The sequence below is a fragment of the Salarias fasciatus genome, chromosome 19 (genome assembly GCF_902148845.1).
Source record: "Salarias fasciatus chromosome 19, fSalaFa1.1, whole genome shotgun sequence".
Lineage (NCBI taxonomy): Eukaryota > Metazoa > Chordata > Actinopteri > Blenniiformes > Blenniidae > Salarias > Salarias fasciatus.
Window position 1 is genome coordinate 590,558 of NC_043763.1, and position 12,323 is coordinate 602,880.

The 12,323-nt window shown below is 51.7% G+C and overlaps 1 protein-coding gene across 2 annotated transcripts in view; it reads left to right on the plus strand.

Annotated features, from left to right (window-relative positions):
- rcan3 (regulator of calcineurin 3) overlaps positions 1-11,144 on the plus strand; it is a 31,495-nt gene extending 20,351 nt beyond the window's left edge. The window contains exons 2-4 of one of the 2 annotated variants that reach the window (XM_030117006.1): positions 3,032-3,205; positions 8,315-8,528; positions 9,013-11,144. In XM_030117006.1, the coding sequence (XP_029972866.1) occupies positions 3,032-3,205; positions 8,315-8,528; positions 9,013-9,167 (543 nt within the window). In that variant the 3' untranslated portion in view covers positions 9,168-11,144. The remainder of the gene's footprint in view (positions 1-3,031; positions 3,206-8,314; positions 8,529-9,012) is intronic. The other variant, XM_030117007.1, reaches the window with a different exon arrangement.
- The last annotated feature ends 1,179 nt before the right edge of the window (positions 11,145-12,323 follow it).

Below are 12,323 nucleotides of genomic sequence, written 5' to 3' on the forward strand. Positions count from 1 at the left end.
GCTCATGTCCAAAATTGGTACACATACTCCATAGGGATTGCTCTTTTGATGAAACTAGGAGCCCACCTAAAAATTTCAAGATGGTGGCCTTCTTACAAGATGGCCACCAAAGACTTGTCCTGTTTGAACGATCTTGCTGTCAAATCATTTTCATGTCATGAAATGCATTTTTGACTCCAAAGAATCTGAATTTGGAACCAGAGACTTGCTTCCTTCTGTCATATATTAATCCTGGAATCATAATAAAGGTAACAAGTTCACATACTGGAAGCACCATCAGTCCAGTATACTATTGAATGTGAGGGTTCAGTTCTTTCCTTCAGCCTTGTGGCGTTAACAGCAGCACATAGCTTTCCCAGGCTCTGGCCATACAGGTTTTTCTTGTGCTGGCTCTGGGAGGAGGCGGACGCTGTTTCTACCGTCCCTGTTGGCTCCTCCCTCCCTCTGGTCGCTGCTGCTCTCTGTCTCGTCTGTCTTACTGGAGGAATCACTGGACTTGGTTTTTCGAACAAACCAAATATCAACCATGGAGCTGATCAGCTGGTCTCTCTACGCATTTGATACCAGTTTTTCAACAAAGAGCAGAGGAGCAGGATCCTGCCTGTCCGGACGGGGCTCGGCATGCTGGGTATGTGATGGACGCCCGGGGGAAGGGGAGGGGGTCACATGCCTGGACCCCTGTCCGTCCAGGTCATTGTGGATGATTACATTTTCGGATTGATGCTGATCGGCCTGCTGCTGATTGGCCGGTGCTGCGACCTGATCCTCTGGAGGACTAAGAAGACCGCCGCCACAAAAGACGTCCAAGGGAGGACGGTCTTTTCAAATCAACGGGCAAAAGCTGAGACTGACTGTTTGTGCGAACTCTTTCGAAAGGCGGACAGTTTGGGTTATGGACGACTGAGACGCGAGCTGGACGTCACCAGCAGCGAGAGGGTTAAACCAGCTTCTGTCTGGAAAGAGGAGAACCAGCAGAGGAAGGTCCAACGGCTCCTTCCACCAAAACAAGAGACCTTCTGATTGTGTCTGGAACCCTGGAGGACTAAACATCTCCTGAAGACTCAAGGACCAGAATGATTGCTTCTCTACCTTCCCTCTCTCTCTCCCAGCTGCAACCCAACTTCACCTCTGGACCGCTTCGTTCAAGGCCGTCCAGCAGCGACCATCTGAGCTGGAGCGCAGAGGGGAGGCGGGCCAAACCACACACACTGCCTGGACTGATGAGCCACACACACTCCCTCCCCCACTCTCAGCGTCTCCACCACACCTCTCTGCTGCCCCCTAGTGGTGAAGACGTGTTGCTGATGATGAAGCTGCGATGCTGATCCGTTAGTCTGACAGCAGCTTGTCTCACGTGTCTCGCTGTGTTTGTGCTCAGGTTGGCTTTTTTTGGTCTCTCACTTCTAATCACGACTCCCTTTTGGAACCGAGATCTGAACTGATGTATCTTTTTTTTTACCACCACCCCTCCCCCAATTTCTGTCTGAGTTTCTTTAACTCTGTTTCTTTTTCAAGACGGAGCGCTGTAATTGGCTGCCTGGGCGTCTTCAAAACCCAGTAATTTTGTTGTAACTTGTAGCGATGACAATAAAGACTATTCTGATTCTGAACTATATCTGAAAGTCAGCAGACTGCAGGACCCTGACCAGAGCTGGTGGTCTCCACTAGAGATGAGACGAGCCGTGAGAGTGCCTGTGGATGAGCGTCCTCTTCAGGCACCCCGTCCTGTTCCCCTCTCTTGGGGGCTCTACGAGACATCCTCTCTCTTTAAAGTTTTGGTCCATTAATAAGTCTGTTGTTGAGGTTCCTAGACATGACTTGTCTGAGTTCAGAGGATGAGGCTTCTCGGTCACATAAAGCACATTGGGTCTTCAAGGCTTGTTCTACGCAGCTCGGTCTGGCTGAGCTCTTACTGCTCTTCTTTTTCTGGCTGTCTCCAGCTTTTTGTTGTTGAACATTATGCGACGGCCTTGTTCCTCTACAAAGTTTCTTCAAATATGCCAGCAACATCAAATCTGGCTGGAACCAGAACAATAGGCATCTCATTAATTGTGTGTAGCTATCCTGATCTTGTGGTTGTTGTACACGTGGTGAAGACAACTTCAGTAGTGCTTTTGCACTGCATAGCGCAGCCCAAAGTGCTTTACACTACAATTTACATCCACAGACACACACACCACTGAAAAATGCAATGAAGGCATCTGCAATGCAAGACGCTCAATCCATTCACTGGTAGCAGTTTGGAGCTCAGTGTCCAGCTCACACTTCAGCATGTGGAGATTTGGAATTGAACCAACAACGACCCCATTATGAGACGACCGCTTCACCAACCGAGCCACAGCCTCAGTTGTCTTTGCCATTCTTCTCCTGGCAAAGACAACAGTCACTCCAGTTGGTCCAGAATTTGTACGGCTCTGGTTCTGAATTTGCCATCTTGGTTACTGGTAATCAAGGTATGATAGTTTGATCATCACCTGTATTCACTTACTCAAAGCCAAGGGGTTATCCTTTTACCACCTTGATCAAAATCATGCAGAATGAGAAAATAAGATCCCACTGGATTTGGGAATAAGAATAGATGACCTACACCAAGCCAATCATTCATCCAGTAGCACTTTAGTACTGTGAGATCTGTACACCATCTAGTCAACTACATTCCGTGCAGCATAGAATCTCTTTCCCCTTGCCTCAGCTCTCCCACACGGGCACACCCTGTCAATTCAGGCAGGGCTCTCTGCCTAAACACCTCATTCAAACACCGTGTAATTTACACTGACTGACTGATGCAGGACTGATGAGACAACATTTGGGACACTTCGCCACTTTAGTGGCTACACATAGATGTGTTTGGTGGAAAGTAATGAACGTGATTGTTTTTATCATGTAGCTGCAACCACATGAGTGATGCAGCTACAGTGAGTGTCTTTGTGTGTGTTGCACTGAGTTTGTGAAGGGATGACTGTGATGGAGTGTTCTCTAACCTGCTCAAACACACTGTACCCCCCCCACCCCCACCCCCACCCCCCCACAGGAGAGGTTCGAGGCGCTGTTTCGAATCTATGATGAACAGACGACTTTCCAGATGTTCAAAAGCTTTCGGAGAGTTCGGATCAACTTCAGCACCCCGGAGGCAGCTGCTCGTGCTCGCATAGAGCTGCACGAGTCCGAGTTCAACGGGAAGAAGCTCAAGCTCTACTTTGCTCAGGTGAAGAATTCATTGTGTGTGTGTGTGTGTGTGTGTGTGTGTGTGTGTGTGTGTGTGTGTGTGTGTGTGTGTAAGCACAATAAGATGGATACCTATGGATATCGACATCTATAGATAACTCTTACCTAACGATTCCAAACAATCTGAGATCATAATGAATCTAAAATGACTGAATTATTGATCCCAATGTTTAAATCCTGACAGGGGGTCTGGTTGAGTGTGACAACAATGTGTAGTGAGCAAGAGAGGAAAACCTGGACCTGGTCCCGATCTGGAGCAGACTTGGTCTGGAGCAGACTGAATCCTGGACCTGGTCCTGGTCCAGAGCAGACTGAATCCTGGACCAAGTCCTGGTCTGGAGCAGACTGAATCCTGGACCAGGTCCTGGTCTGGAGCAGACTGAATCCTGGACCAGGTCCTGGTCTGGAGCAGACTGAATCCTGGACCTGGTCCTGGTCTGGAGCAGACTGAATCCTGGACCAGGTCCTGGTCTGGAGCAGACTGAATCCTGGACCAGGTCCTGGTCTGGAGCAGACTGAATCCTGGACCTGGTCCTGGTCTGGAGCAGTCTGAATCCTGGACCTGGTCCTGGTCTGGAGCAGACTGAATCCTGGACCTGGTCTTGGTCTGGAGCAGACTGAATCCTGGACCAGGTCCTGGTCTGGAGCAGACTGAATCCTGGACCAGGTCCTGGTCTGGAGTAGGCTGACTCTACAGAATAAATCTCCATGGTAATTTATGTGAAAACGTGTCACCCTGGTTCCTTATTAAAACTATCACGTCATCTGCATATGCAGACAACACAATGTCCCTACTAGAACCAGAACCAGGTACAAACAAACCTTCCATGCTTGTGCAGACCTTGTGCAGCAGGGGTTCTATTTCATCGCTACTGACCGCCAGAGGCGGTACTTAAAGCACTGGAATGTTCCCTTCACGCATGCGACGTTCAAGTATGTATACCAACAACATCACTCGTGACCCCTGGGACCCAGGAACTGTTTAAGTTCGGGTCGCTGCCCAGGTTCGGCACCTTTTTTCTTCTCGCGTTCAGTTCGTATACACCTGACGGGATGAGCCTGTACGGCGTCATGATGCACCATCGCTGGGAGCCTTGTGACCGTGTAGGTCGGATCTGCTGATGCCCTTCAACGGCTGTGACGTGTTGCGGTCCTGTTCACCTGACTCGGTGGCGCTGTGCGTCGCCTGCGGTGAGAGATCCATTCATACCTCCAGCAGATGGTAAGGTTGCTGAATCTACTATCCTTCATGGTGAGTGTTGGGGGTTAGCGACTGCTTCCCCCGGGGGTGTTAACATGGCAACTGCGGCCGTTGTGGCGTGGTCGGTAATATTGGGGCTCAGGGAAGCTCCTTGCGTCTCTTGCCTAGCTTCAGAAAGTGAAGCAGCGATCTGACTGACTGTTGTGAAGCCACACTGACCTCCCCGCCGTGCGAGGCTGGCCATGGCCATGGCCACTGGCTCGGGCTTCCTATTGCGCCTACAAGTGGGCGGGCGAGTGCGCAGCCAGCGGCCCCAGCGGCGGCGGGCGAGGAGCATGGCGGGTGGAGGCGTACGGCCGCTGGCTCGGCTGAGTGGCTAGCCTGTGATGTGTGTGTGGGCAGAAGGCACAGCCCCCGCGTGCCCCAGCCGCTACATGAATCTGGTTATTAGGCACAGCCTCGTTCCAGCGGGTGGTGCAGCCACTCACAGGCGGATGAGGGAGCCGGCGCTCTCCTCCTCCTGCTTGTAGCTTGCTCTCGCCTGTGTTTGGGTGCAGGCCACATGCGTATCACTGTTTTCTGGGGCCGGGGGCCGGGTGCCGGGTGCCACTACCATTGTTCTGGCCTATTGCGAGCACCCACCCTGGCTGTCGGGTGCTGTGGCAGACGGTGGAAGCAGCCATTGAGCTTCCCTTCCTGGACGGCCTGGTGTTCTGCGTTGCTGTGCGGGCAGCATACGCCCCCTTTCCCGTGGTTTGCCGCGTCACTATTGTTGGCAGAGTTTGCTGGTGTGCGGTGCACACCCCCGCTTCTGTTGGGTGGTGCTACTATAGAGTCTGTTGGAGGAGGGAGCTGCTGGGCAGCCGTTCCCTCTCCTCGACGTGGACTTAGCTGGGACCCTGGCCGGTGGTTAGCATTTGCTGTGCAGGCGACGTGTGCTGCCTTCACTCAGCTTGCTGCATCGCTATTGTCTTATTGCTTTCTGGGTCCTGTGCGCACCCCCCTCCCCCCGCCCCTGACAGTGGGACCGGTGGCGGCTGATGGAAGAGGGGGCAGCCGTCCTTCTCCGGGATGTGACTCTGCCGGCTTGCTGGCCAGTGATTGAGATTGATTGTGCGGGTAATACACGCCTCCTCGATCTTCTTCTTGTATGCCGCTGTTCTTCTGGCCTGGTACTGCTCCGGTGGCGAAGCAACGAGGGTACTGCTGGGCGGAAGTCCCCTCTCCCAAGCACAGCCTCAGATGGTGTTCATGGGCTTGGTAGTACGGCGTCTGCTGTGCGGGTGGCGTACGCCCCTCCCCCAGCTTGTCTTACTGCCATTGTATCGACTTGTTGTGCGCACCCACCGTTCCCGGCGGGTGGCACTGCGGAGGAGGCGGACGGTGCAAGAGGCTGCTGAGCACTCCGCCTGGGTTTGGCTCTCTGAGCTGCTAGCTCGGTGCGCTGCACCCCCACTCTGGCAGGTGGTGCTTTTGAGGACTGATGGTGGAGGGGGCTGCTGGGCAGCCGTTTCCCTCCTGGACGGAGCACTATTCGTGTGCGCCTCACTTGGCTTGTCGGCAAGATCCTCGTTGATAGCGGCAGGACTGGCGTTGGCTGGCTTTGGGTTATGGGCCGCATGTGCTGCCTCCCCTGCTATTGGACCCCGCGGTGGCGGTCGCCACGCGGCTTGGGCACTGCAAGTGGAAGCGTTGTTGTGTGTTCTTCCGGCTTATTGGTGCCTACTCTGGAGCAGAGCGCCTCTGGCAAGAAGGCGGAAGGGAGGGGGCACTGCTGTGCCACCGTTCCTTCTCCTGATCCTGGCTCAGCTAGGCCTTGTTGGCCCTGCAGTCGTGCGTAGGCTGTGTAGGCGGCGTATGCCTCCTTCTTCAGCTTATTGCACGGTCCTTGTCTGACCCACTGAACGACACTGTTGGTGATGGTTCGGCCATGTACGCCCCTGCCTCATTTTGAGCAGGTGAACACTTGTAGGACGGAAGGGACTGGGGGCCGCCATGCGGCCGCTCCCTCTCCCGGATGTGGCTCCACTACTTGCTGACGTGGTGATGTTGCATGGGCTGTGCAGGTGGCGTGCGCCCCATTCCTTGGCTTATCGCATTGGCCCAGTCTTGTCCTACCGAGCCGCCCTTCCCCAGGTTTTGTATGGACCCTGCTATTGTGGCCCTGCGAGGTCAGCTCAGAGCGGTGGCCGCGGTCCCCGCCGGGGGGGTCCACCCCCCTCCTGGGTATAGCTTCAGCCAGGCTTCATGGACAGGCCCGTGTGGTGGTTGCAGGCCTCCCAGTGGCGTTGCAGACGTTCGGCAGCCTGTCTGGCCAGCCTGCAGGTTGTGTACCTGCAGGGGCCTCTCCTCCACCAGGGGGGTGGTGCCTCCACAGGGGAGATGTGCATTGGGGTTTGCTTAAGGAAGTGGCTCACTGTCTTCTCACTGTCGGCTTGACACCCCCATTCTTATTGTGGCTTCTGATCTGTTTCAGAAACATTTTCAAAGATTGTGTTCTGTCTTGAAAATCAAACTCCAGTCATTAATCAATGCCAAGAATCATATTTGTGGTCAAATGTAACTATTACGCCGTGTTTCCACCGGATGCGACGCGACGCGACGCGACTTTTTCACGCAATGAGGTTACACACAGTCAGTGTAATGACACGATTGTCGCTCAATCTTGAGCGGCGGGCAGCAACCAATGATGCGGCTGGCGACGAGCGTTTCCAGCGAAAAAATCGCGCACCCATCGACTTGCACTGCCACACGCCGCCACCCGCCTCCCGCCGCTTCAGCGCTTGTCGCTTGTCGCTCAACTTGAAATAATTGAACTTTTCAAGTGAATTCACGCCAGGACAGCCGATCAGCGTAGAAATCGTCACGGACGTGCTGACGGAAGGCATGCAGGGCTCCGACCACGCAAAGCAGTTGGCGTAATGCCAAGGTGAGCGGCGTGCGCGATTTCATTTGTTCACCGCTTCTGGCAGAAACAGCGTCAGCCTGAAGCAGCGCTGGAACCGGCCGTCCAGCCGCAGCTCCTGCAGAAGACGGTGGAACTCACTGAGCCATACTTTGTCTGACTGTCTCGAAATGTTGATCAATTATACACAACATGATGCTGATTATATTGATGTATGAATGACTGTGATAGATGCTACAGCGCCACCTATGGGAGTGTGCAAAGGTTACAATGCAATTTAAAAAAAATACGTTTACCAATCTTTTTCATATTTGACAGAAAATTCCTTTGTGGCCTCCTGATCAGAAAAGTCAATCAGCTCTTTCCTGTAGCTTCCATGGTTTTCACTCTAGAGGCTTCTCTAAAACCCATTCATTGTCTAAGTGGAAATGTCGTTTGGCTTCCAATTATTCAAATGAACTGAACTCCTCGGAGTTTGGACCAAATGAGCCCAAACTCAGCAGGCTGCATCTACACACACTGACCTTCAATAATCAGCCAGCTTTTTTTGATCTGTCGCTCAGTCTCCCCATAACAAGCCCTCAAAAATGCCTTCTTTTCCTGCCACACCAGTCCATTCTGGGCTGCCTGAACGCCCCCCCCCCCCTTACACCCCCCCCCCCCCCCCCCCCCCCTTACCCCCATCCTCAATCTCCTGACTTTGACAAACACACTTCAAACTCTGTACGGAATTCTGGCAGAGGACACTGATCAAAAATGTCTAGAATATCTTTGCCCAATTCCAATTCATCTCCATCAGGGGCGCAAAGACTGGAGGCCGCAGTGTGTGGTGTTAATGTCAGTTTATGTGTCACTTTACTTGTTTTTGTCTCTTTGTATTTTCACTTTGACAGTTGTGTTTGAAAAGGTCTTCATGAGCATTTGATTTGATTTGATTTGATTTGATTTGATTTGATTTGATTTGATTTGATTTGATTGGCCAGTCTGAGCTCAGCTGGTCTGGATTCTCCTCTCACCTCCTCCAGATCCAGAACGGTGACGAGGACATCGACAAGTCCTATCTGGCCCCTCCACAGCCGGTCAAGCAGTTCCTGATCTCGCCGCCCGCCTCGCCGCCCGTGGGCTGGAGCCAGAGCGAGGACGCCACGCCCGTCATCAACTACGACCTGCTGTGTGCCGTGGCCAAGCTGGGACCCGGTCAGTCTCCGCTCAGCTCTCATCCACCTGACTGCCCCATTCTTTCTAAAACCCTCATCAGATTTAAAGGTTTGATGCTGAAAAATGCAGAAAAGGTCAAAATGCTGACAGTGATTTGGATGGCTGTTGACATTTCTCTGCTCAGATCAAACTCCCAGGTGTGTCAGTGTCCAGTTCCCGCTCAGAGAAGGAATCCTTCAGAGGGAGGACATTCCTCCATCGGCACCTGGCAAATACTGAAATGACTGACACCTAGTGGTCATTCCTCTGCTGTACACTCATGCAGAAACCAGGAGAACATGTAGAACCTCCAGCAGGACAGGCCTGGCTGGGGTTTGAACCCGTTGTTCCTCAGTGTGAAGCAGGAGCACGAACCACTGACCCAGAGCCCGCCTGCCGTCCTCTCCTCCTGCAGTGAAATGAATGAACCTTCCTTTACAGGAAGTGAGTTTTCATCGGGAGTGTTTTCTTCCTGTGTCCTCAGGAGAGAAGTACGAGCTCCACGCCGGGACCGAGTCCACCCCCAGCGTGGTGGTCCACGTGTGCGAGAGCGAGACGGAGGAGGACGAGGCGGCCAGGCCCAAGCAGCAGATCGTCCAGACCAGACGTCCCGACGGACCCCCCAAGGTCTTCAACTAGAGAGGCCTCCCCCACCCCCCCACGGCGTTGATACCCGCTCCACACCTGCCCCCCCCTCAGCTCTGCACCCACAGAGAGCATGATGCCCCTCATTTCAGTTCAACTACAAGCAGAACACACATGGACGTGTTTGAGGGAGTGTGGTCATGAATGAGGCGGCTTAAAGGGGATGGATGAGAACCTCTCACACACACACACACACACACACACACACACACACACACACACACACACATCACATTCTGTGGACAGCGTGGGGAGTGCATGTGCCCCCACTCCCCTCTGACAGGGGTGAAATAATGCCCCTCCCTCCGCAGGCACCTGTCACTCATCAGTACGCTCATTGCTCGTCAGTTAGCTTGTTAGCTTGTTAGCTCTCTGTGACGCGCTGTGTGTTTGAGGACACCAGACTCATGAAAAGAGAGACGCTTCCACTTCTTTTGACATCCCCCTCAGTTTGCCGTCTGCATGTATATACTGGGACAGACGCCTGTTCACGGCACGGCGCCCAGAAGCTAACGGCGGCTAGCGGCGGCTAGCGGCGGCTAGCGGCGGTCTGCCCCGGCCCGGTCTGGACAGGTGTCTCTGCTCAACTTCCTGGATGTGTATTCTTACTGTATGTTGGATTCCCCGACGCTTTCTGCATGCTCACTCTCTGGTGTAGACCAGTTTTTTTTATCGTTGTTTGTGACAACAGAGATCTTTTGTGGCGTTTTAACGTAAGTGCATATTCCCACACGAAGAGGAGGAGCGGCGACGGCGAGGCGTCTCCAAGGCGCTGCAGTCGTGCTGTGTTGTCACGTGACCAGGCCACTCGCTGTGAGCCTCTGAACCTGCTTGCTTTGCACTGAGGCCTGGAGGCGTGGCCAGGCCCTGCAGCCGGAGCAAACGCTGCTTCTCGCTGTACATAGCTGAGCTTCATTTGTGGAAGTCGTATTTGTAGATGACGCAGTTTGCGGAGAAAAGGGAAAATCCATTAGCCTCATGAGATATCAGTGGTAAACCAACCAAAGCACTTTCTCACCTCACATTTCCATCCCATGAAATGATTTTTCTATCTGACACTCATGTATAAAGCCAGCGAAAAGGAGCTTATTTTCCCAGCACAGCCTCAGAAGCTTGTACTGCATATTTTGCTCATTTTCTATGAACGTATGAACTTTTGCTGTTGGGTCTCTGAGGAAGTCTTGAACCTATCAGCTCATTATGCTCATTTATTTAAACATTTCAGAGTTTTTTACGGGGCTTTGAGCTTCATGTTAGGCAGCATGCAATCAGAAAATACTGTTTTGCTATCGAAGAATATCCGAGCGAGGCTCCATTCTGTGCATGTCAGCACTTTGTGTTCTCTTTCCTTCACAGAAAAAAGTCTTGAAAAGACCAAGTGAGAAGCACATTTCAGTCTTTCTTTGTGGTGTGTGATTTTCCTGACACCTGTTAGCCTTTTCACCAGCATCCTGCAGAGAGGGAACTACTCCTCACCTTTCAGGCCTTCTTGACTCAAGGGTTGAAAGAACATCGTGGCTTCCTGTGTTTGTGTTGAACTTCTCTCCTGGAGACGGGACGCTGCTCCACAGGTGAGGCTGTTACCTGAGCTGACAGCTGATTGGTGGAGCTGCTGATGCCATTATGTGTTTTTCTTTTTGCTCTCGGTGTCTGAAAAAGGTGCCCTTCTTGGTGGGAGCTGAAAGATGTATATTCTGTATATATGCCAAGTGTTTTTCTGTTGCTGAGGCCAGTCAGTGTGCAGTCTGTGACGGCTTCTCTCGGCAATGTTGTAATGAAAATGTGTATCAAATCTTAAAGATGCTCGATCAAAACCAACTGTCAGTGCGTTGGACTCTGTTTGAATGTTTTTTTTTCTTTCTTTCTGGGGAACTTCAGCTGTAACGCTCAATAATACAGTTTGTCACTGTTGTACTGTTTCTGTTCAGATCTGACTAGTGTGTCTCGTATTGTAGGAATCCAGAAAACAAAGTAGCAAAAACAAGCAATAATTTACAGTTCTATAAAATCAGTATCTGTATTTTCATGTTCTGTACTTTTTTTCCAGAGATGGTCTCTGTCTCTCTACAGTATCTGCTTCTCTTTGTGTAGTATAACAGTCATTTGTTTCACATAGAAAAAATATAAAGACTTATTCTTAAAAGCCAGTTGACGTGTCTTTATTCCCATTTGTTTCTACATGCAGTAGATCTCTACAGCTCTGCAGCTCCTCTGCTCACAAACCGGATGGAAGCAACCATTTTCAACAGCATTTATAAAAACATAAAACCAAAACTAACCTGACAGGTGTTTGGAAACACCCGACCAGAACATCTCCAACAAACCTCCACCCATTCACTCCACCCAGGGGAAAGAACAGCTTCTGGCCAGAGCAGGAATGTAGTTCAGAACCTTTCATCTGAAGGACGCCTCTCACCTGACTGGCTCAAGACCGGCGAGCCAGGATCGGCTCCAACATTCCACTGAAAATCTTTTGTTCAGAGACGTTCACCCGAAACTGAAGCATCACAACTCCAGATGGTTCACAAAGCCCTGAAGCATCAGAGGTCCAGATGTTTCACAAAGCCCTGAAGCATCACAACTCCAGATGTTTCAGGAGTCCTGAAGCATCAGGGGTCCAGATGTTTCAGGAGTCCTGAAGCATCAGGGGTCCAGATGTTTCAGGAGTCCTGAAGCATCAGAGTTCCAGATGTTTCAGGAGTCCTGAAGCATCAGAGGTCCAGATGTTTCAGGAGTCCTGAAGCATCAGAGGTCCAGATGTTTCAGGAGTCCTGAAGCATCACAACTCCAGATGTTTCAGGAGTCCTGAAGCATCAGAGGTCCAGATGTTTCAGGAGTCCTGAAGCATCAGAGGTCCAGATGTTTCAGGAGTCCTGAAGCATCAGAGGTCCAGATGTTTCAGGAGTCCTGAAGCATCAGAGGTCCAGATGTTTCAGGAGTCCTGAAGCATCAGAGGTCCAGATGTTTCACCAAGCCGTGAAGCATCAGAGGTCCAGATGTTTCAGGAGTCCTGAAGCATCAGAGTTCCAGATGTTTCAGGAGTCCTGAAGCATCAGTGCTCCAGATGTTTCAGGAGTCCTGAAGCATCAGGGGTCCAGATGTTTCAGGAGTCCTGAAGCATCAGGGGTCCAGATGTTTCAGGAGTCCTGA